The sequence below is a fragment of the Jatropha curcas genome, chromosome 6 (genome assembly GCF_041381405.1).
Source record: "Jatropha curcas cultivar XTBG-Jc1 chromosome 6, XTBG_Jcur_1.0, whole genome shotgun sequence".
In the NCBI taxonomy this organism is placed as follows: domain Eukaryota; kingdom Viridiplantae; phylum Streptophyta; class Magnoliopsida; order Malpighiales; family Euphorbiaceae; genus Jatropha; species Jatropha curcas.
In genome coordinates, this window is record NC_143156.1 from 7835594 (window position 1) to 7861675 (window position 26082).

A 26082-nucleotide genomic window follows, 5' to 3' on the forward strand; every position below is an offset into this window, starting at 1 on the left:
TTATATCATTTTTGCAACATACAAAAATTTCAGCCATCAAAATTTCACTTCAATCCTTCCTCAATGTAAAATATTAACCTTCTCTTATTATACATGGTATGTTCTTGAAAATTATATATAAGCACAAAAAATACATCAAGATATACAATATGATACAAGTATAACGTTTCTCTAATGTCTTACTCATCTATTCTTCCATACTTATTTCTTTTTTATTTCGACCAGCAAATCCTTTCATCGCTTGTTTGTTATGCCATTGTAAAGAGTAAACGAGCTCCATGAACTTTGTTTTATATTAGTTTAAAAAGTATTTGTAAATGAGGTTTAATAAGAGGATCTCTATTTATATATCATCCTTTAATATTTTTGAATTAATCCTTAATTTTGTTTTTTGAGCAATACGTTTTTTGAGAAAGAACTTATGCTCTCACTCTTACACGAATCATACTCATTCACATTGATGGAGTTAAAAATAAAATAAAATAAAATAATTCTTACAATTTCTTCAATAAATATATATAACAAAAAATATATATTTAAATTCATGTACTTATTAAGTTTTGACATTAAATCTCTAAACTTTTATTTGTCAATATTAAATTCTTGAATTTTTATTTTTGTTAAAAATAAACTGTTATTTAATTGAGGGTCGAGAAAAATAATAATCACGAGTGTTAAACGAGCAAGATTTTCTTATTTTTGTTTAAATTAATCCTAAACTTTTATTTTCCATATTAAGTCCCTAAATTTTTATTTTTGTTAAAATTAAGTCTTTATTTTTTAAACGAGACTTTCATATCTCACATTATTATGGGTTTATTTTTGTGGTTAATTATTTGGATTTATCATTTACTCTTAATCAATTTAAAGCTTAATCTTTATCAAAATAAAAGTTAAAGGGTTCAATTTCAAAAAATAAAATTTCAAGAGCTTAATAACAAAAGCTCAATAAATTAAGGGACTTAAATATGTAATTTTTCCATATATAATACTTATTAAGTAATATCCAAAATGGGATACTTACCAACAACTAAAATTTTAGATTTCTTACTTGAGTTTTCATGTTCAAATCTTAAGCAGAATGTTCAAAATGGGCTATTCCCACCTTTCAGGCATCTGCCAAATAAAATTAGCTTGTGATACTTCTTATTTTAGCATTAAATAATAATAATAATAATAATAATAATAACAATTATTCATTTAAAAATACTAAACTTTGGAAGCATGTTGACAAATGAAATATCACAATAGGTTAAACAAATTATGTGATAAAAAGATATGACAAGTTAGAACATATTATAAATGAGTTATGCACCAAAATTATTCACAACCTTCCAAAAATTTACCAAATGTATAACTAATTTTTATTTCATAATCATGCTACATTCGCTATATATGACTACTAACTTCAAAAATTATAATTGTGTTCAAAATGTTATTAATTTAAGAAAGTAATACATTTTGTTAATTAATAATCCAATTTAAAAAATTAGAGTAAACGATTAATACAGAAAATATATTATGTCTTTTGAAATAAGTAGTATGTCTTTTCCAAAATGTAATTCATTTAGATTTTTATTGTGTTATATTGATTAACTGTTTTTGAATCATATTTATATTTTCCGGTAATTCATTATTTTGAAAAGGTTTTATTGTATTAGTGTTTATGTATTTATTATAAAGTACTGTTCTAAAAAATTAAGTGTTATATAAGTTAAGAATATTATTGTAATTTATTATTTATTACATTTTTTTTATAAACATTACAATCTTACGTTTTTAAAAACAAATTTATACTCAAACACATAATAATTCAATATTTTTAAATATATTTTACTGCATTTATATATAATTCTGAAAAAAAAAATACTAATTTTCTCTTATATATAAGAAATGGACCAAATATTGACAACTTGATTAATAGGTCTTTTCGGCTATATTTTTCTTTTTTCATATTCGAAAATAAATTTCAAAACATTAAATTTTTATATTTTAATTTTTTCTTTTTGAAGTGTCGGGAGATTCATACCATTAAATTATGACTTAATGTGCTATTTTTTAAATATTTTTATAGTCCTATAAATTAAATTTTCTAATATTTTTAAACTAAATTTCAATATTATCAATATTTTCGGTACCATAACTAAACAATAGCAAATCAGTTGTAGGAAAATTATATTCCAAGGAAAACCACCTTTTTTTTCAGATGATATTTTTAAAATGCGAATGCAAGTCTTTATTTTTCGAAGAGAAAAAGGCCTCAAATCTCATAAAAATTACCTTTTCCTCTCCAAAATATTTAAGAAAATATAATAAAATACTTATTTAACACAATTTTTATGTATCATTTTTCCTTTTAAGTCTCTTATGTCAAAATAAATGCTCAGCACATGCAACATGTAAAACAATCTTTCTGGGACGAAAGGAGTTCCTTTCCTCTAGTTATAAGTTATAATCATCAACTATTAGAAGCAACATCAGACATTACTAACATGCTTCAGTTGCCTCCCAAAATGAAAGGTAAAAATAAATAAATAAACCCAAACAGTTAAACTTTTCCCCACAGGTTCACAAGCAGAGATTCACAAGTTTCTGTGTAATTTTCATACGATTTAAATAACGGAAAATCCAATATTTAAAAATTGTATCGAGAATGAATGGAAAAGTGAAAACAGGGCAAAAAGGATTATCAAAATCAATTTTCCAGATTGAGCAGAAAAAAACAAATTGGAAAATACAGAATTGACAGGTTACATATCCACTTGATCAATGATACTTCTATCAAAAAACTATCTGACTTTCAGTTTTCTGATTTCCTTTTGTAAGGGAATAGGACTACAATGAAAGCAACAAAGATTTTTCAATTTGCAAACCTTCCTTTCACTTTTACATGCATGCAAAAGAATTCGCAATCGTGCCTTCCCACAATTGATGCAGTCTCCAAACTATCCCCAACCTCATCGTATGTGCTATTTCGAAGTGTTAGCTTAGTAAATCACAGCCTTTGGCTAAAGTAAATATTCATAAAATATCTTGAAGGATTGAAGCCACTTAAAATCACTGCAAGAAGTTCAAAAGAAATCAAAGTTGTGGCGAGACTTGAGAAGCCAAAATGAAGACCAAAATAGAACTTGTTGCTTTTTTATACTTACAAATAGGAGAAAGGACAATAACAACACCAATTGGATACAGGAAAAAGGTTGTCCTCTCCAAAAATGGTAGAACTGAAAGATAAGACATGATAGCAGTAAATTAATTAGTAAACAGGCGATGATGTAGCTGTTTTTTACTGAGAAATTCACCAACTTGAGATTGAATGCACATCCAAAATTAATTGAACATGACTAGTGATAATCTGTCTCAAATATTCACCCTGATCAAGTTACTATACATAGTATAACCGAATCACTAAGCGAAAAATCAATGCTACTTTTTTGTATGAAACGATAGGTTCTATTTGCATATGAACAAGAGTATGCACATCATCTCACCAGAACTTTTGAATAAACATTTAGTTAATTGGAAAGCAAGGTTAGCACGATAGGACAAAAATTTAAAGGTAAGTGTTAAACAATCAATGCAAACAAAGTAAATGGCCATGCTTAACAAGCATTTTATGTCGTCTTAGTATACTGGTGTTATTCCACTTCCATAAACTTCGCTTCAAGTTTCTAAGACAGCACCTTGCTTTAAATCTTTGAGAAAATAAAATAAGTCATGACTGTCACATAAGAGGTTTGCATTTACAGGACCGGTTGGACCACTTTCTAAAGCAATCTAACACACAATCATACAGAGAACATGTGTAGGAATAAACCTCAAACCCGAAAACAAGGGCCAGTTCAGTCAAACTTTGGAACATTCAATTAGATGGATGGCCATTCATCGATGTTATTTCTTTACAAACAATCCCTAAACATTTTGCACAAAAGTAATCTCATTCTGGATCCTAGTAGAAAAATAGTTCAGGAAAGCCAAAAAATCAAATATGAAGATAAGCTTAAAAGGATTCACCTAACACATTAAATTTATTTTTACTATCGCCAAGATATTTCTCATTTTATTCAAAAATTACTTACCATCATAACCTAAAAAGTTGAGATAATGGTAGTATGAGGCTGCCACCATGAAAAGCAGATTTGACAGCAATACAGGTATGAAACCATGGGCTACCAAAAGTGGGGACAGAAAATAATGCACAACTGCAACAAAATCAAGACATAGTTAACATTCTGGTAGAAAGACCTGAGGATTGAAAAATTACAGAAGTAGCAATTACCGTAAAGCATAACAAACATTGGGAAGAAAGAATTGCAGTGCACGTCAAATGCATAAAGCCTTCAACCAAAGAGGAGAAGGAAACAAAAGAGAGGAAGTCAGAAATTTTAAATACTGAACCTCTTAGCAACTTGCAAAAAGTTGTAAGCATATACAAACAAGTTTTCCCATGCTCATCGTTACTGAAAACATATTTCCAAAGTAGTGGGAATCAAAAAGTTTCTGCACTTGCCATTCAACTCGTTGCTCAACCACATGGCTATTTGGAGCCTCCTCCTTAAGGTATGCATTAGTCAGGAACCTGAACGGAATTGACAAATGGAACAACAATCATGCCAGCATGCTGAAACAAATGATATACAAGGTCTAACCAAATATGCAAATTAAGGAATTCAAGAAATGAAATTTTAATTTTGAATCCTACAAAAAAGAGGCAAAATTATATATCTTAAATTCTACTTATTAGGGATGAGAAAACCCGGAATTGCATTCTGTAATTAGCATTGGAATCTCAGAAAAGTCCAGACACCACTAAGGCAATTAATTCACATCCAGATTGTGAAACAATTTGGAAAACTAGAGACAACAATTGAAAGTAATTCACTAATTCTAACGTATTTACCTAAATTCCAATTTATCAATTAATCCTGTTTGAGTGAAACTTCCGCTGATAAGTGGAATGCCAAAATTTGACCGTCAACTTTCATTGTAGTTTCAATTATGTCCTTGTTTAAGATGTTTCAATTTCAACCTCCTAGTTTGACATTAGACAATAGATGTTTCAATTTCTCTCTCATAGTTTCCATTTTATTCTTCATTTGTTTGCATTTATGGAAGGAATAAAGGCCAATCCGGTCCCTGAACTTGTTTAGCATGATCAAAAAGGTCAAATTTGACCTTTTGGACCAATTTAGCCCTTGAACTTGTATAAAATAATTAAAAAGATCCAATTTTACTTTTTAACCCAATTTAACCCCTCAAAAGTTTGATCCGAGTGTTCTTAGTGTAAGACAAAAAAGGATAAAAAATCAATCATATTAAATTAAATCAATTATTAATTTATAAAAATCAAAACAGGCTCAAGGGTTAAATTGGCCTAAAAAGTGAAATCGGTCTTTTTAATCATTTTGTACAAATTTCAAGAGCTAAATTGGCCCAAAAGGTCAAATCTGACCTTTTTTACCGTGCTAAACAAGTTCAGGGATCAAATTGACCTTTATTCCTTTATGGAAGCATATAATTGATGTCAAATAAAAACAGAGCACACAAAAAAACTTGAAAGTGATTGGAAGTAGAAGAGACAAGATTTTGAAATGCAGATTTTGCTTATTGAAACTGCTAACTTTATAACCAATACATGAGCATTTAAGATGGTGACACAATCCATTGTTGTTGGCATTCAAAATTATATTTAGTAGGAAGGGTGGTGGCTCACCAACAACATGTAGCCAGAACTGCTCCAGTAACTAAAAAATGGAAAAGTAATACAGAAACAACTACAAAAACAGCATGTGCAGCACTATGGTCATACCTGAAATAAAAAGAAGAGATTAAGAAGATGAGATTTTGTAAAGCGGGGAACAACAAAACTCATGGATAAGACAGTAGAAAAGAGAAATCTCTAACAGTAAAATAAAAGATAGATAATCCCAAAAGAAAATGATTGTAAACTTGCTTAATTTGGAAGTTAGACATAAGAAAATAACTGTTGACTCGGCCCTGCCACAATAATCTCATTAGCAGGCTTTCTCTACAAGCTGTCAGAATGGTTTCAAATCCTATAATTGGCTCCATCATTTACCAGCAACTGGTAAAAGGTGGGCAACGAAGTACCTGGTGTTTACTCAAATAACCCAAGAGCATGCTGTAGGCCATTGTTTCTCAATATCATCATCTAAAAGACTAAATAAAATAAAATGAAAAGCTTGCAGCATTGCCTGCTGATGCACGTGCAAAGTTGCTTTGCAAAAGTTAGATATCAAAACTCCAATACATAGCATTGTGCAATCATGCATACACATAATAACCACTTCAAATTCATCATAGAATAAAGCCCCTAACAAGAGTTCCCGAAAGGATTTCTCGCAGAAACCAGGCAATAACTTAGTATCACTTATTAATTACTGATATCATAACAGCAGTTCATCACATTTTCTAGTACTCACAGGAAGGAAGAAAGCAACTTACGCCGCACAATAAGCCAGAGTGGCAACTGCCAATAAGAGACTGCAGATTACAACAAAAGCTGGATCATCACGTGCCCATTGATTCTTAGTTTCTGCACCAAAAGGGAAGGCAACATTTCAAATTTTTATCCTATTTACTAGTAGCAAAAGTTGCCAATGTTACCTCAAACAAGAGGAAGAAAAAATTACCAGAAACATCCTCAAACAGAAAATTCATTCAACAATTGCATGAATGGCAAAAAAATTAACTAAGAACATGAACTTTTTTTCTTCTACCTATGCACATTTGGGATATGTAATTGCCACCAACATTAATGCTATTGCAACATACTTGTGTAATTTCCACCAACATTAACCTTGTGGGAATATTAACACAATACATATACACTAGAACTGACAAGAACAAGAATAACTGATACTACTGTTTCCTACAATTTTCTTCCTAAACTTACCAAATAGGCTTATTTGCTTATAATCTGAAAACTTACACTACTTCTGAAGAGGAGAAATCAATACCTCACACTTATTATTGGAACACCAGATATCATCCTTATTATTGGAAGGCTAGATACAGTGCAGAGAAAATTTAATGTACAGTTACTTTATTTCAATCTTACTTTGCTTAATGACACAATCCATTTTATGAGAACAAATGCTATTTTCCAGCTATTTTTATTTCAAAACCCATAGAAGTGGACTTTTATTTTTACCTTTTAAGTTTATTTTCCTTTGTACTATTGTTTGTACATATACCAAAAAAGAAAAAGCTATTAAGCATCTCGTCAATGAGAATGTACAGTAAAGGTTTTAAAGGGTTACTTGAAAACTTATCACACTAGTACTAGTAGATTCATTCATCTTATATGGTAACCAACCTTCTAATAATTTCTGTTCTCACAACGATTTCCTGTATATTTCAACAATATCATTGAATTTCTGTATGTTCAGCTGAACTTCATATTTCATTGTCTTAGGACACATAAAATAAAATATAACACTTAGAGAAACACTTGACAAGGACAACTTCCAAGAACGACAAGAAAAATTTCAGGAATTTTTGCACAACTGCAAAGCTAACAATTCAAGCTGTGGATCCTCTAAAAGAAGTGAAGGATATAATCATAGAACAGAAGAATCATAGTTACCAGCAAGAAAGATATTCACTTGACACATCAGCTTGTTATCCTAAAAAAGCAATCATATGACATAGACTGAGAACAAGCCATGATGATTAAGCATATTTCAAAAAACTTCCTGTAACCCTCCATTCCATTCATCCTTTCCCCTTCCACTTTTTCTCTCTCAAATTCTCTTCAATTTTCCAAGAAAAATCAACAAACTGAGAGAAAATGCAGTAGAAAGAGAGTGAGAGAAAAATTGAGGGCAATGAATAGAGTGGAGAGGTAGTAAATTAGGCCATTATAGTATCCGGCCAAATGCACCTATTGAACAAATTTTTCCGTTCAAACACTTGATTGTAAAAACAAAAAAACAAAAAATTAAGCACTAAAAAATTGGAAAAGAATCAGACGCCAACAGCAAAATTATCCCTTAAAACAATACTGAACAGCATCTAATTATTTGGTTCTACTGCATATGGAGGTTGCTGTAAATTTGAAATATATTTTTCTCGTCTCTAACACAAAATCATAGTATACTATTATGATAGCCTACGAATTAAATCATAATGGTAAAAAATTTTCTAAAAAAAGAGCGTAAAGTTTTGCTGGAAAACAAAATACAAGTAATCACGTAGTGTAGCCCCATAAATAGTTCTTTTCCAGATCCCCTACAAAAAATAAAATAAGGTTCTTCAATGGGATAATCAACTTACGTTTATGATATTTAGTGTGCTGATAGCTGCCACATCATCCAGAAACACATGCAAAATCCAAAATTACTTGATTAGAAATTTTCCAACTAGTGAACCAATAGGAAGCTTATACACACACAAGACTGTATCAGCTTATAGATAAGTTTTCCACATTGTAAACAACAACACCATTTAATCATGCTGCTTATAATTCTTTCACTAAACATAAATAGGTTAAGGCTTTACCCAGGGCCTCGGAAACATAGGAAGGGGTGAATGACTAAATGCACTTGAGAAGATTCTGAATTTTGAACTCACAAATCAGAAAAGACAGTTTCCGCTGAACTGTGAAATTTTTTGAAGCAAAGAAAAATAACTTTCAACAGTAAAAAATAGCCTTTTGCAGCAATCCAAAATCACCATTATAATTATCTTTAAGAAAAAAAATATTACGTTGAGAATACTTTGGTCTCCAGTAATACTGGAAAATAGACATGACCAAAGAATGAGCAATAAAATGATAGCTTGAAAAGCAAGGAAAATGTAAGGCAGCATCCATTAGTTGTTCTTCCTCCTGGAAGGTTAGTCTCTAAAGATACATACAAAAATAGAATGATGACTTGGATTAATGACCTAAGAAACATATGTATCATTTGCAACCACTGTTTATGGTCAATTGTCTATTAACCTAGTTCAATATTGTGTCAACTACAGCCAGGTCAAAAGTGTCAATTTATTGAATACCAAATTGAGATTTTTTTTTTTAAAAATGATTTTTTTAGAAAGAACAGACAGAATTCTATCTTCTCCCTCCACTGTATGTAGCTCTCTTCCCATATAATATGCATAAAATATAAGTTCATTTTCCCCAACCATGCATAATCCATTATTGGTGTCAGCGTTTGGGATGTTTTGAATTTTGAAAACATCTTCCATAGAGTATCATAACTTATACAATGACAATGGAATATGTATATCAACTGATACTTGAAATATATTTTTGGATTTTTTTTTTTTATTTATTTAGCTCTAATAACAAAAGAAAACGCATAAAAAAGATGATCATGAACTACACCCTAAAACCAATCATGGCGAAAGTGAAGAGAGACAGAAATAAGAAGGAATCTTACACAACTTTTGGTGAGGTGCAAAGGTGAAGCATTTGCCAGAAAGTATATTCAATATCCATTTGTTGCCACTACAATGAACAATGAGCCAAAACAATTAATATAAAATAAAATAACTGTTAAGTACAAAATCAATAGATTAATTTACAATACTGATGCTCATAAACTCATGCAAGAGAGGCCAAAAGCAAAATTGCTATATATACACACAACCACATTCATCAATAATTATTACCAAATTGCAGTAAGCTTTGATAAAAACGTTTAACTACTAATCAATTCCCATTGCCAATTGTGATCCGGACACGGCGAATTTCACAATTTCATGATTTAAGGTTGCAGAGGCTAATTCAACATTTGCAAGCAATGGGTGAGAAATTTTGAAATATTATTAACTATTGGATCCAACTGAGATGAGAAGTTAAAAGTAGAATGGAAATCAGATCTTGAGAGAAGAGATGCAGACCTTGACAATTCGACGGAGGTACTGAGGAAACATGGAGTTAGGTCGAGAACTAGAAAAGGATGTACGGGCTTTCGACGACGTTGGCAACATCTCTCTTCCTTTTCTTTGTTAAGCAGCTATGCTGTTCTTTCTTCTTCTTCTTCGTCTTCTTCTTCTCCTCCGCCTACTTCGATTTCAGGGAAGGCGGGCAGATACCTGATCGACGATCTGAGGAGAAACTTTTTCGTTTCTATTGAGATGGTAAAACGACGACAACGACGACGAGTCGACGATTTGGTGTTAATCCTTCTCCCCTCTCCTCTCCAGGGTCCAGACTCCAAAATGACTACCTGATGGGGCAATTTTGGGCCAATTGTTCGGCCCAGCTATTAGTAAGAACTAGGAGACACCCCTGTGGATTGGATCTGAAAAAAATAATAGTAGCAACTTAAATCCTGCTTTGAAGTTATTTTCTAATTAATTAATAATAATACTTCAAAATTACGATATTTATTTATATTTAAAATAAATTGATCTATGTTTTGATATGTATCACCGGTGTTTGGTTGACATGTTAAATTGCCAAACCTTAGTGCCGCCTTCTGTTCTTAATCTTGAGTCTTAAAAATAGATTCTGAAGGTAAAAAGATTAATATTTAAAATAAATTTCAATTTCAAACGTGTTATGGTTAATTAATAATTAAGGTTTCCATTTGTATTTTTTAAACCTAAAATTTTCTGATAATTTTAAAATGATGGATTATTATTTTTGAATGAAACAAATAAAATTATTACACTGAAGTAATAGTTTCTTGAACGGAAATATTGGGAATTTGAAACTTTTTTTTTTAAACTATTTAAAATTTTGTAATTCCATTACTTGGTGTAATTTAATTGGTATATTGTCATCTATTTTGGTCTAAGACACTTTATTTGTTATTAATTTTAGAAAATTAAAATTAGGATATGGTCATGTTTAAATATTTATATTAAACAAGACATATATTATGTTAACTTAATACTGTATAATATCCTTATTGCAAGTGAAAATTTTATTCTATTAACACTAAATAGTAATTTATGAAAACTTTCAAATTCATTAGTTATCATGTGAAAAAATATTTGGTTTTTTTTTAAAAAAAAAGAGATTTTATATAATTTGAAATTAATAAAAACATTATAAAATATAATTATTGATCAAGGTTGTGACAATAAGGCTATTTTAGGTATAGTGAGTGTCAATATTTAAATTATTAAAAATTAAATAATTAAATAAGTATATTACAATATCATGTATTTCAAAAAATATATATATCATGCATTTAAAACCACAAACCAATAACATATGACTACTGTGCAATATCAAGTCACCAGCCACTCCCAGAACGGAAAAGCGTCCCAAATATTGTAGTACTACAATAGTACGCAACCGTACTACCGAAGAAAAGAGTGTAATAAAAAGTAACTTTTGAAAAAAAAATCTGAATTTGTTTTCCTGCTTTAAGGCTCTATTTTTTGCTGTACAGTCCTTTTTTTTCACCAGGAAAAAAAAAAAATTATGAAAAAGGTTCCGTTTTATAGTTAATCTCATGTTAATAACGTTTAACAGCTAACTATATATCCTTTTCAACACCCGCCATGTAATTCCTCACTTCCTTTCTTATCATCTCTTGCATAACCGTCAAAAACTCCGGCTTAAACGTCATCGTTTTCTCAATACATTTTATTGGTAACTCCTGGGAATCGGATTCTCGCCGACTCAGTAACTCTCCATAGAAGCCTTTTCCTGGCAGTGATAATGTCAGCTCCGTCGAAAGATCGTCGTCGTTTGATGTCTCACTTTCTCGAGGCGGTGTTGATTCAACCTGATACGAGAGTGGCGTTGTCATAACGCCAGCTCTCCGATGAAACAGGTTTTGTTCCTGGTTGTGATGTGAAGACGATGACGTCACTGGCAAACCCACATCGCTGACGTCAGATCCAGAAGGAGAAGGACTATTGCAAAAAGACGTTATTTTAGCAAATTTTCTCGCTGGCGGTTGAAGTCGATCGGTCGTTCCATCTTCTGACATCGCCGCCGAGTATTTCCTCTTCAAAGTAGAGTTCCAATGGTTCTTGATCGCGTTATCCGTACGGCCGTTGAGGAGGCGAGCAATGGTGGCCCACTTGTTGCCTTGTTTAGCATGTGCGTTAATAATGATCTCGTCTTCTTCAGGCGTAAAAGGTCGGTGCTCTACCTCCGGAGACAACTGATTGCACCACCTTAAACGGCAAGACTTTCCGGATCGACCAGGAATCGATTTGGAAATCAACGACCAGTTTCGCGCTCCGTGTCGTTGAACGAATTTCTGCAACAGTTGGTCCTCTTCAGGACTCCACGGGCCCTTGACCCGATCTATGATAGACTGTTGGTCCATTGATACGAGAAAAAGAATACAGAGACAGAGAGAGGCGGTGATGGACATATAGAGAGAACGGTTATACTAGGAGAGTGCTTATAAAGGAGAGGGTTAGGGTAACTGATGGAGCCGGTTAACTGATACGTGTAATAAGCGTTACATAAACTGGTATTTCCCGGTTACCAGTAGGAGATTATACAGCTGTATAACTGGTTTGGATTGCTAGAGAATCTGAAAACTAAAATCTCGGCAAAATTGGGAATTTGAAAGGTTTCTCTCGTCACAGTTTCCTTAGGAGACTGTTAATTACAGTTATGGAAGTTGCTGAAATGGAAAGGGGGTTAACAACGGGAAAATATCGCGAGAAAATGAGCGGATGTTGGCGGTTAAGATAAGTTTGACTGAGAGACAGGCTGGATAGCATTTTGATTTTTTTTTTTTTTTGTTGGTTTCTGGATTTTGTTTGTTTTTGGTAACAGAGTCATTTGAGGTACACGGAATTGATGACGTGGAAAAAACGACAACGGAGAAATGCGGATTTGGAGTAAGGGGATGATTACTGACAATCTGGCAGGCAGTACAGGCTGTGAACCTGCCACATCAATGCGACATGTTAACGGCCCTTTGTGAGGTCACCGACACGAAGCGGTCACCGACTCAACCGAATGTTTTGTTTTTTGAACTTCAAACAACTGAATCTAAATTGTCCACTGCAGTTGGGTCTACCGCCATTGTTTCAAGCAAAAAGGAAAAAGGAATTGTCATCCCTTTGGTTTAAACATACCGATAATCATATGCTCCCAACATACCTAGCCCAACTCAGTAAAAAACTTAACCTGTAAATTAATTGTAAATTAAATTAAACTTAACCTGTAAATTAAACTTTACCAGATCATGTTTTCAAAATAAGATTCATTTTGTTAATTATTCTAATAAATAAATTAAATTGGATAAAGTTGGCTATTTTTTAATTAAATTTGGCCAAATAGAATAATTATCAATGGATTTTAAGTTAAAACGAATTTTGATCAACACGCTCGTTCTATCAATTTTCAAATTTGTAGGTTGAATCGGGCAGATCGGATTTTATGTCCATACTTACAACATGCTTATAGGTTAGTATATAGTAATGAAAACACAATTTTCAAATTTGTAGGTTGAATCGGACAGATCGGATTTTATATCCATACTTACAATATGCTTATAGGTTAGAATATAGTAATGAAAACATAATCAAGAAGACATATAATCATTCAGACACCATGGGAATGCAAAGGAACAATCTAGGATGTTTCGTATATAAATCAATTATTAGTGTTTTTGTATGAACACTAATTAGTACTTTCCCCAATGCATTGCACATGTTAACAATACGTGCTACAAATTGTAAAGAGAAGAATCAAGAAAATATACACATATAATAGCAAGTTGCAATTAGGTTTAGATGCTTTGGCAATCAAATTTTAGTGACCTTTGAAACTTGCACAACCAGGCTTCCTAAATAGGGGACAAACACATTCTAGCACAGCAAGCCAAATCTTTTTAAATTATAAAACAAGAAGTTAGGTATATATATGATCATTTCAAAATAGCAAAAACATATATATATATATATACACACGTGGTAAAGAAAGATCGTGGATGTTTCATTTCAGTGCTTAATAGATTAATTAAATGTTTTTTTTTATTATTTTTCTGATGTAGGTTTGGTATATAATAGCCAAAGCTTGCTTTTCCTAGGCAGTCACACATGATCTTGATCCAATTGAAATTGTTAATATATAGTATAGATCCAGTAGTTAAAAATGATGATTCCACTGCATTTGGCCATTTGATGACTTGGAAAGCTGCTAGAATTTTGTATTCTCTTTTCATCATAAATTAAAATGTCTGAATTTTAAATATTTAAATATTAATATTTTATGAATAATCAATGTGAATTTTCTTCACACATTGTTCAGAATGCAGAAGAAAAAGAAAGAAACGGTAGGGATAAGAAAGTAATTTAATAGGTAAAACTCATAGTTTTAGGCTTGTAAAGAGTTGAAGGAATTGGACGCGTGCACATAAGATTAGACCAAAATTCAATTTAAGCGTACATGGGTGAATTTTTCCTCTAATGCACTAAAATTTTTATTCCCCTGTTATGATTTTAATTATAATTTTTTTAATAAATACTCTTTCTGTTACATTTTATTTGCATGGTTTGACAAAACACAAATATTAATAATTTAGTCAATAAAAGCTATTTTGCGCTTCTTTACACTTAATAACTCATTAAGATACTAAAAAGTCCATCATTTTATGAACAATTACAAAGGTTATTATAGGCAAAATAATTATTTACATGTTTAAATTTAGAAACCTTGCAAATATTTTGGAACATCCAAAAAAATAATAACAAGCAAACAAAATAAGACAGAGGGAGTATAAGCTTATTTGGAAGTGGTTTTATTTGATGAAATAAAGTTCAACTTATCCCCTGAATTTGGAGACAACATACAATTTGCCTAAAAATTAACTTTTCATACAATTTTGCCTCTTTAACTTACACCAAAAAAACAAAATGCTCAATTTTTGTCCAAAAAATAAATTATTTGATATAAATCAAATATGACTAGAAGTAATTAAAAACAATTACTCCAATTCAACTCATTTTTCTTTTTAAATGTTCATAAATATATTTTCTCTGTATAACCTTTGTTTGCTCCCCTTTTTCCTCCGTATAATGTTGCAATTTTTGGCTCTATATATATATATATATATTGTGGATTTACTTGAAATGACATGCTCTTCTCTTTCTTTGTTCTGCTAGTAAGTTTTTCCACTTCTGAAGGGAAAGAAGAAGAACATGTGTGGCTTGCTGATTCACGAACTGCTAATGTCTAAAACAAAGAGAAAATTCGTCTCAAACTCACATGATTTCGCAAGACCTTGGCTCTTAATTAAATGTTTCATGTGCCAATTTGAGAGAAAAAAAAAAATTAATTTATGAGTCTTTCTTAGGAAAAGCTAGGGTTTAAGTATCCTTTGAACTTGATAAGTTTGTATTGACAAAAAAATAATATTTATGGGCAAAAACTATTATAGTTACAGATTATTTACACGTAATGTCTCTAAAGTTATAAATGATAATGCATTGTCTTTTAACTTAGTGAATGATAATGCATCTTTTTTAACTTACTTAGAACATATTCGATAATACTAGCTGTTTTAATACCTGTTAGCGATTTTAACAGCAGTTAGATATTAGCTGTTAGTTATTTATATAACTGTTTAAAGTAAAAGTGTTTTGTAAAAATAGTTGTTTGATTAGCTGTTAAATTTAAAATGACAAAGAAGAATATTTAAATTTTGAGTTATAATTAACTTATGATTATAGAAGTTAACTCATTGTAAAAAAGAGATAATTTATATAATATGTTATTATTTTTCTATCAAAAGAATGTCAATTTATAGTGTGTAGTCCAACTATATAAATTGAAATCATTATCATTACTAAAATGATAATATAATTTCCTTACATATTCCTCTATTAATTCATTATATGGATTTTTTTTAAAAATTCGTGTGTAAAATAATGTAATTTTTTAACTTAATTGCAGACTTGCAGTACCACAGCAACCATTGGAAAAAAAGACTTTAAACTAATGTTAATATAAATTAACTAAGGATAATATAAATTAATAAAGACAAAATAGTCAAAAAAATTTCAATCAAAAAATGGAAACACTAAACGTTAGATGGATGACTGTTTTAATAAACGTGATCATATATCTTATCCACTAACAATTATTTTATACACTACCTTATCGAACCACATAATTTACAAAAATAGTTGATATATTCAAAATTTTAAACACTCTCTCAAATGTTGTTGACGAACATAATAGTTTAAAACCAACAATAACTAAAGATGGTAAAAAAAAAAAGCATGACCTTTAATGATGATTTTTTTGGAAATATATATATATAGCAAATATTTTTTTCCCAAGAAGTTGACATATGACATTTCTTAAATGAATCATCTTCCCTTGCTCTTGCCACATAAAATTCTTGATGATGACACATGGGATTATAATATCCTATATGACTCTTAAATTTTATAGTATCATATAGAATTTAATTATTAATTATAGTGTTATATAAATATTGATATCAATTACCATTCAATTATCATAATTATTACTAATATTATAATTATTATAAAATTGTAACTTATTTTTTTCAATTAAAATTACATAATATTGGTCTTAATAGTCATTCAATTATTATATCAATAAGTATTAAATAATTAAAATTATTATAATATTATAATCTATTTTTTATAATTAAAAATTATCATAATTTTGATGTTGATTATCATATTAACATGTATCATAATTTATCTTTTAAATTAATAATATTATAATATTAATATTGAATATCATTATAATCAATCATAATTATCATTTATTATTATATATGGAAATTTTATATTTAAAAGAATGATAGAGAAGGTTAATGATGAAAATATTTATTAATAGTTTTATTAACAATGAATATCCAAATGTTTCAATATTTATTTATCTTAAAATTGCAATATACAGTTGTCTTTATTAGTTTTAATGATAATATATTGAATTGCCATTAATTACTTATTACTAGACTATAAACAGAGAGAGCTATTTGAAGTTTGGTAAGATCATTTTTTTTTTTTGTAATTTCAATAATTTTTATACAATTTATTCTCCACATTAATATATATATATATATATATATATATATATTTTCTTCTAATTTCTAGTAATTTGTCAAATTAGAAAAAGTTTGATAAATTATAAGAAAAAACGGTTTATATGAAATTATCATTAAGAATGATATTTATACGTTTATGATTGAATTTCTATTGTCCATTTTATTTTATTTATTTTATTATTTTTAATATCTTCTCAAAAAATTTATTAATTTAAAAATAAATTAAAATCAATAATTTTTAATATATATTTCATTTTCTTTCAATTTTATTATAGACATTAATTTTTATATAATTCGTCTAATGTTTTATATTTGAAATAAATGTTTTTTAATTTAAATAATTTTCATCAAAATTAACAAATATGAAATTAAAAAGAATTTAAATTATAATGTTTTTTTAATTAAATTATATATTTCAAAATATTATCACAATATCTCTAAAATTATAGATAAAGATGTTTATTATGCATAATACAGACATACTGCTAGTTAAGATATATTTATTTCAATATAAAAACGAGGCATTTGACAATTTTTTTTATATAAAATTGAAGTAGAAAATCAATTTTATAGAAAATCAATTTTATGGGAAAATGAAAAATGTTAGATCATACAGTGGCGGTGAATATATTTTGTTTTAATTACTTTTGTAAAAAGGAATAAATAACTCATGAAAATTACTCTTTATTCACCAAAATATAATAAGTTTTTAATTACCTAAATTAAAAAAGCAAATCGAAAAATAAATGTAACTTTGTGTTTTCTAAATCCATAACAAGTTCGTCTCCCTTTTTCTTATCCTACGCTACAGCAGAGGTTCGAAGAAAACCAAATTGAAATTCTTTGTTGCTCACAATTCAAGAAATTTTTTGAAATTAAATTAGGGTTTTGGTAAAAATGTCGACGGGCAGGCCCAAGGATAGTGACTTACAGGTAGTGGTAACGCCGGACAAGCATGTTTCGGGACTCCCGCCGCGTCCACCTGCGGCGGGAACGGCGTCAACTGCGCTTGTGGAGTACTCGGCGCCGGTGTTTAAGGAAGAGGAGGAGGACCTGGAGGTGAAGCTCCGGCGGATCATCGAAAATGTACCTGTTCGAGTCAGTAACACATCTGGCAGTTCTGCAGGTTCCGGCTCCGGTGACTTTCACCAGGTATTTATGGGTTTAATTCTCCTAAAACCTTAGACTGAAAGTGTATGCTTTATTTATTTATTTTTTTTCAGAAATTTGTCATTCTGAGCGTTTTATTGGTTTACACCTTTAGAGCTTGACAGATAATAATAGAGTTGATTGCTGTACTGAGTTTTAATTTCTCACATTCCGTTACATACTATTTTGTATTCATGATTTGGCAATTGATTCGACAAAGGTTTTGGACTTAATAGGATTAGGAAAAAAAATTATCATAAATTGGGACTGCATTAAGCTAGAGGACTAGCTGGGTAGGGACAGATTGTTCCTTCTGATTTGCTTGCTGGTTTATGGTGGCTTCCAATTTGGAAAATGATTTTGATGGTGGGAGCTGAAGGAGAGCTAGAACCTGCTGGATATGGAATCTCATCTAGTATGCAAAAATTGTAATGAATTGGAGGCTAGAATCAACTCGAATGCGGAATCTCATCTGGCATACAAGTATGTGAACTTCTTTGTTTTGGCATGTGTGGGAATATGACATTTGCTTGACTATAACATGCTGTAAAAGTCTCTATTCAGTTATGCTGAACCATAAGCCCCATTTCATTGCAACATAACTTTTGATTCTATATACTACGATGTGTATTAGTTGTGGAGGAAACCTTTAGGCTAGGTCTTTTATGTGGCTCATAATCAGTTATTGTTGAAGAATGTCAATGTGAAGTAAATATATATTATCAATTAGGGTTTTCCAGAAGTTGCAATAGAGTCAGTAACTCTAATGGAGTAAGAGCATTCAGTTAAGGGAAGAGAAATAAGTCGAAAGCTGCATATTATGAGATAATAGATAATTGTGATATATGACCTTATCGTTCTTTGTCCCTGTTCAAGAATTTTTACTGTCTGATAATAGCATTTTATCTATCCATTCTGTGTTCATGGAATGCAGGTTGTTGCTTGCATTCTTATCTATTTGATGCGAGGATAAAACTGATAGGAATCCGATAAAACTCCTATATTTTCATTTCATTAATAAATTTTGATACTCTAACACTGCTTTCAACTCTATTCGACATGGGAAAATTCTTCTTTCTATTGTGTAATGTGTTATATTGAGAGGGAGATGGGGGAATACATAGATGAAGTATCAAGGATATCATCTCCTTTTAGAACCAGATGGAACATTAGCTGTTTTTAAACTAAGGATCTGAAGAATAATCTAGGGAGGTATTTTTCCCATATTATTTCTGAGGTGCAGTCTCAGTAGTTAGGAATTTTTTTTGCCCTTGTTTTTTGATTTGTCCATAGAGGCCTGTATAACATATTAATAAAGGAAGAGCTAACTGTGAGGGTTGTAGGGTATGGTATGTAGGCATTTGAATCTCCAGCGCTTGTGGATAATGAGTAACCCTTGTGTGCCTTATCCTATACACTTTAAATTTTTGTAACTTTTTATATGTTCTGTTTCTAATTTGGGAGTGGCTTTGGAGATTGGATTTTATTCATGCAAATGCCTTTACTTCATCAATTTGGTATTGACTCTGTTTCATAACATCAGTCCCGAAAGGGTCATTTTTCTTCAAGAGAGGTTTTGGGTGTTTCTGCACCTTTGAGCTAGTGTCAGTTTGTGCAGGTGTGTGCATGTGTCTATGGAATGCAGTGGAACTTAAATCTATATATATATATATATATTTGAAAAAACAATTAATGATTCATGTAATTTTCTTAAATGATTTTATTCATTTGAGAAAAAAAAGCTGGTTACTTTTGTTATAATGCCCAAAACTAAGTGAACTGGCTTCAAAGCCCCTGCAACAGGTGATAAAGAAACAATAAGCTGCTCGAAATCTAAATAAGCAACAGTTTTACCCAATTTATCATCTCCTAAATTGTTTCTGTTTCATTTATGATGAACTCCAGCTTAGGACAAATCAAGCATTGATTAGCCTATGAGCATATATTGCCATCCCATGTAGCATCCGTATAGGGTGCAAACTGTTAATATTGAGTAATTTGTGGTATGCTGCTTATGAATTTTGCATTTCAAAATCTCCATGTGCATATTTTTGTGCCCTAGATTTGGTGCAAAACTAGATTTTGTGGTGATGATATCGGGGCATGGAAGGAATTTTTTCTAGTTTTACTAATTAATCGGTTTACCTCTGACTCTTTCTTGAAAGGATCAAAACATAACTTGTATATTCTCCTAGGACGGATCAAATGCCTCCCAGCTAATTGCGTCTTCTTAACAATTTACACTCATTGCTTTCTATTTGATATTCAAGCAGTTCAAATAAATTAATGGCATTCTTTTCTTCACATGCTTGTTTCATATAAAATATAAAACAATTACATACTGTTCATTGACTTAGATGTGAAGATGTGGTTGCTTATGATTAGTCCACAAAGCTGGAAAACGAGTTAGTGTATATAGATATGTGTACAGATATAGGTCTCCAACTTGTATTCTTATGAATTTGGAATGGAACAGTATCGGCAAATGAGACGGAAAGAGCAAGACCGGCTAGCAAGGATGGATGCTGACTACCAGAAAAGAAAAGAACTGGCAGAATTCAGTATGAGAAGGGAGGAAAGGTTAAAAGCTGCTGAGGAACGGACAGCAAAGAAGCGTTTAAAGCGCCAAAAGAAAAAGCAGAAGAAAAAAGAGAAGAAGGTGAAATTGAATGCTGGTGGAGAAGAACATCAGAAAGAAGAATCTTCAGATGATGATGGAGACTCTGACACTGGTGAACCTGCTGCCAAGTGACCAAGGTTTTCTGTAAGTCTTAATCGAACCTTTGCTTCAAGGTGCAATTTCTGCCATTCTTCTAGGCATTTACAGGAAACTATGGGGAATTAACTCAATTAGACTTCAAGCATTTGTACTCTAGTTTCGGATGACAGAAAGGAACCCAGTTGAAAGTGGGAAAGAAACAGTACAATTTTATTTGAAAAAAAAAAAAATGCTGTCTTTCACAGAATGAAATTCTTGTCTTGTGAAGACTATCGGCTTCGATCACACTCCCATAATAGTTGATGATTCAGGATGGATCTTGGAAGATGTGATGTTAAAACATCATGATGCTATAAAACATACCCATTTCTTCTCTCTTCCTCATTTGGTCAAGGAAGGTGGTAATTGATATTTCGCATTTGAGTACAACATCTCCTTTTCCGTTAGAGGAGTATATGTTACTTTACAGTTTCTATCATTAGCCAAGCCAAGGGTTGCAACTTCCAATAAGGTACTATGTTTAAGTTACGAAAACAAGTTAATGTAGCTGGATAGGATGTTGATGGTGGTTGACTGCATGTTCGAATGTCACTGACCTCTCACCTAATTTAATACTATTAATGTTTAATTCTCTAAGTATCATTTCAAATTTTAATGGATTGTTCTGCATCTGAATGATTCTATAGATGTAACCTTTGGTGGCCACTTCAAATTTTTATTATATATTTTGCATGAAATGAAATTTGATACTTGTAGTTTATACATATTACATGAGGCTCCTTAAATCTGGTTGATAATTTAAGTGAGAGAGGGTATTTAAGAAAGCCAAGGGCTCTCCTTCGTTGGGAGGAATTTCATCTGCGGTAGTTGTTGAATCTTCTACTGGCACATTAATTTTTTTAATAATATTTTTGCTAAAACTTAAAAAATCCATCAACCGTTATTTTTTGTGCAGGTAAATCCCTCCGTTGAAATTGATTGCAGATCAGATCAAGCTCATTCATAAATTTCTCTCTATCTCCATCTCGTTAAGAAAGTAAAAAGCCTATTTCCTCCTTGTCCTAGTCATCTGCCCATCTACCCATGCAATGCACGGAGCTTGTAATTTTATAGTTTTTGAAATTGATTTGAATGAGTAATTTTTAAGATAGTTATTATGATATATATTTGTGTTACTTTTATTTATAAATTTTGATTAAATGTTAAAATGTGAAATTATACACTCCTTTTAAAATTATCAAGTAATGAACATTACATTTTTCTAATTCAATTGCTATAATTTTTTTTTCACTTGAAATTCTTATATATGCAATTGAAATGCTTATTAATTTTTTATAATTCAATAAGATATAAGAAGGTTTAATTGTAATGCAATAAATATTACTGAATTGAAATTATATTTTAATTCTGTTTTTAACCTTTTTTGTTATTATTTAATAAAAAACTTTTTTATAGAAATTTAATATGCTCATTAAAAGCAAAAACAAACAAAAAAAAATTTATAATAAAAAAAAAGATAAAATTTGTCATATTCACATTTCCATATTCTAATATTTCGCCGTATTAGTATTCATACTTTAAAAGATATATATTTATTTATTTATTTTGGAAGGGTTTGCAGTAGAATTTAGAATAAAATATTTAGATACCGATTTTATATTATCTTTGATAATATAAATTTCGGGTTACTCCGAAATGAAATTGAAAAGTTTTAAAAACTCTTATCCTTTTGTTTTTAAATAAAATTTAAAACTCATTCTAATTTTAGAGCAGTTAATTAATCTTCACCTACTAATCTTATTACAATTTATATATGAAAATAGAATGCAATAAATAAGCCAAAATTTTTAAAAAACAAAAAAAAAAAAGCCAAAATGTGCTAAAATAAACTAATTCGTCTTTAACATTTTGTTTTTCTCGTAAAAAATCTGCACAACGCCAACGAATCCTTGGGCTGATTCCATGTCAGGCCAGCCCAATTCATTCTCGTAGTCGTTGTCTCCTCTCAACTTCTCCGTTGCGAGCCATTTCAGCATTTTCCCAGCCAAATTAAACCACTTTCCTCTGCTATCTTTTTGTATTCTCTTCTTCTCCCTCCTTATACTCTCTTTCTACAACCTTTGGTAAAAACGAAGAAAAGGAAAAAAAAAAAAAAAAAAAAAATCCTAAATTCGATCTTGATGGGAGAATCCATTCCTCCTCGTCGCATATGCGTTCATCAAGTTCTTGGTGGCGGCCAAGGTGTTCCCTCTTCTCCATCGAACCATAATTTATAATTTCTCCCGATTCCTTTCATTTAATTTGGATCTAATCTTCTAGTGTGTTTTTGATTGTTCTTTTAATTTTGTGAATTTCACTTTAATCTTCTTTTTGTAAATAGCGGCTGATGTGCTTCTATGGAAGAGGTGGTGTGCAAGTATTACCATTCTAGTGACTGCTACGACCATTTGGATGCTATTTGAGCGAGCTGGTTACAATCTCTTGTCTTTTGTGGCTAATGTTTTATTCCTTCTTGTTGCCATTCTCTTCTGTTGGGCCAAATCTGCTTCTCTCCTTAACAGGTTCTTTTTTTGCAATTTTCAGTCTTTTTATTGAAAAAGAAAGCAGCAACCCTGTACAAGATATGGGGTGATTTTCTTTTTCTTTTTTTTTTCTTGAAAAAAAATTATATTTTTTCTGTGTAATTTTCATTTTCTAAGATGGAAATGACTTGGTGTCATGCTTCAGGCCACTGCCTCCTTTACCTGACCTGGAAATATCTGAGGAGACTATTGTCAAGGCTGCTGGTGTGGTTCAAGTGTATGCTAATGTTGTATTGTCTATTGCACGCGAGATTGCAATTGGCAGAAATTTGAAATTGTTCCTTCAGGTTGGGACTACATTGCCCTCAAATTGAACTTTTTGTTGCAAGATTTTGTGTTGGTTCAAGCCAGTAGATGTTTTAATATATGATCTACACCTTATTCTTCAGGTAGCTTTTGGGCTGTGGATAGCATCATATATTGGTAGTCTTTGCAATTTACTCACTCTTGTCTACATTGGTGAGCTCTTTACTGCACATTGTTTCTCATAATTGCTGTGTGATAAAGGCTAAAGGGGTTTAATAACATTTTCTTGTATTTTTTTCTTTTCTGGAGGGGTTCTCCTTAGCTTTTCTGTCCCTGTACTTTATGACAAATACCAGCACCACATTGATGAAAAGCTCTTGGTAACGCACAGAATGATTCAAACACAGTATAGAAAACTTGATGATTCCCTTCTAAAGAAGATCCAACTGCCATCAAACAAGGACAAGAAAGTTCACTAGGTGAGTCTCTTTTTTTATTCCCTTTTCTCTTTTACAATTTGCACTGGACCTCTGCAAGTTTATGTTTTCTATTTAAACATCATATTTGGTGACATAGATTACCATTTCAGTGGGGAAAAGGCTGTTGTTTGTTTTTTCTATAAATTGTAGTATTTCTCATTTAGACCGCCATCAGTGCTTTCGTTACAGCACTCAGAGTTATGAAAATCCACCACTGGGAAGAGAAGCAATTTTATCATTTTCTTTTGATTGTTTTCCTGCAAGCCTTGTGGTGAGAAGTAATTTTATAGACCTTATGATCTGTCTTTCCAAATCATTACATTTCTTGTGTGCCATATCGAACATAAATCAACTGCCCCTTTTTTTATTAGATTTGCTAAATGTTAAAATTAGATAGGTATAACCCAAAGTTCTGATCCTTTTCTGTTTTAATTTATGCCCCTATATCTATTACTGTCAAGCACTCTTGAAGGCTTTTGGCTTTAAATTTATTACCTTGTACATTAAATACTCTGAATAAAATCATATGCTTGTTAGAAGCTTGAATCTCATTTCATGTTTATAAGCTGGAAATAATGCTTTTGCATAAAATTGCTTGGGGAAACTTAGTACATTATTCACATCTCAGTGAACTTGGTTATGCACACAAACATTGAGAATGACTAAGGTACCTGATCACATGTTTATGATGATATTTCCAAAGAGGTTACCTGAGTTGTAACCTTTGATTCGCCGATAATATGACATCCGAGCAGGAGTTCAGTCATATATTCAACTCACTCAGTATGGTTTATCAAACTTTAACAAATATGTCTGGATGTACATTTTTAATACCATTGTGTTGACTAGTGTACTGTCCTTTTGATTTATAATGTATGCGTTACACATTGTTTTTTCAACTAGTTTTACACAATACTGCTTTGCATTCTTATTGACATGATTCTTCTACATTTGTTTTGCATCATTGGCACACATTATAATATTTATTGCCATTACCTAAATCAAGAGAGCTACAATGCCTTAATGATCACTAATAAAAATCCTAGTATCTGGATTATATTTTTGTTTTAACCTGTTTGTCTTACCAACATCAAAGTCGCTACTAGAGTTGTCTTATTGAGTGACAGAGATTTGCTTTTTCCCCCTCTTTTATTGTTTCTTGGGTGTTACTGAAGCCCATAACACTCTTTTTGATACAGGATTCTGAGGAATTGACAAAAATGTGACTAAGGATGTGGAGATCGGTTGTCAACATAGGACGTTCAGGTTTTAATCTACTGGGATTCTAAGTATTACTATCAAATATCAGTTACTCAATAGTAAATCTTTAGGAGCAGGACTGACCTAACTAGCCTCTACAAGTGGGAGAATATTCAATTTTCATTGTTTTATCTGGGTTGCCTTTGCTGTGATGATCTTCTGTCAGAAGTAGTTTTGTTCCCTTTTGGCAAATAACACAACTAAGAAAATATGATACTTGTGTACTGATTATATGTTACCGTTTCTGCTTGTTTTGAAAAATCATGATGCTTTCCATCTCGTGAATGCTCTGGATGACATTTATCGCCTTTTTTTTTATACATTTTATTTTAAGTTTATGCACACAAATGAAGAATACCATAATGTATTGGGTATTCAAAATGATATCAAGCGTTGTGTAACTTTTTGTTTTAGATATTTCATCCTCAGCAGTGTTTAAGCATTCTTCTACTGCTATTGTATTTTTTATTTTCAATTATAAACATGAAAATATGAACATATGTGCATGTTTCTTAGTATTGTTCTAAAAGCCAAAAAGCCTTGCAATTTTCAGTCTAAAAATAATTTCCATTGACATATTAGGATGTGAAATTACAAATATTCTAACAAAACTTCATTATAGCATTGATGTCATTTTGTATCAAACGTCGTTTCGAGTTTTG

General features: G+C 30.9%; 4 protein-coding genes across 6 annotated transcripts; 2 read left to right on the forward strand and 2 right to left on the reverse strand.

The window, feature by feature from the left end:
* Nucleotides 1-2686: 2686 nt before the first annotated feature.
* On the reverse strand, nt 2687-10199 carry LOC105637080 (UNC-50 family protein). The gene is made up of 10 exons (XM_012220480.4): nt 9871-10199; nt 9408-9475; nt 8299-8324; nt 6466-6556; nt 5714-5809; nt 4511-4579; nt 4280-4338; nt 4080-4202; nt 3153-3224; nt 2687-3060 (listed from the first exon to the last, which is right to left on the reverse strand). Exons 1-10 carry the CDS (start codon nt 9958-9960, stop codon nt 2996-2998), a joined length of 759 nt encoding a protein of 252 aa, XP_012075870.1. The 5' UTR covers nt 9961-10199; the 3' UTR covers nt 2687-2995.
* Nucleotides 10200-11141: 942 nt separating this feature from the next.
* Nucleotides 11142-12333, reverse strand: LOC105637071 (transcription factor MYB77). The gene has a single exon (XM_012220467.4). The coding sequence runs from the start codon at nt 12312-12314 to the stop codon at nt 11463-11465; it is 852 nt and encodes a 283-aa protein (XP_012075857.2). The 5' UTR covers nt 12315-12333; the 3' UTR covers nt 11142-11462.
* A 5392-nt stretch (nt 12334-17725) lies between these two features.
* LOC105637054 (PRKR-interacting protein) lies at nt 17726-22143 on the forward strand. Of its 3 annotated transcripts, none has more exons than XM_012220459.4 (3): nt 17726-18137; nt 20611-20898; nt 21809-22143. In XM_012220459.4, exons 1-2 carry the CDS (start codon nt 17883-17885, stop codon nt 20884-20886), a joined length of 531 nt encoding a protein of 176 aa, XP_012075849.1. In that variant the 5' UTR covers nt 17726-17882; the 3' UTR covers nt 20887-20898; nt 21809-22143. The 3 variants fall into 3 exon arrangements, 2 of the variants coding, with proteins under 2 accessions (XP_012075849.1, XP_012075843.1); XR_001046990.4 differs by having other exon boundaries at nt 17727-18137; nt 20611-21364; XM_012220453.4 differs by lacking the exon at nt 21809-22143 and having other exon boundaries at nt 17727-18137; nt 20611-21508.
* Nucleotides 22144-22890: 747 nt separating this feature from the next.
* On the forward strand, nt 22891-25498 carry LOC105637067 (reticulon-like protein B11). Its single transcript, XM_012220462.4, has 6 exons — nt 22891-23094; nt 23234-23414; nt 23581-23722; nt 23825-23894; nt 23991-24160; nt 25360-25498. Exons 1-5 carry the CDS (start codon nt 23034-23036, stop codon nt 24158-24160), a joined length of 624 nt encoding a protein of 207 aa, XP_012075852.1. The 5' UTR covers nt 22891-23033; the 3' UTR covers nt 25360-25498.
* The last annotated feature ends 584 nt before the right edge of the window (nt 25499-26082 follow it).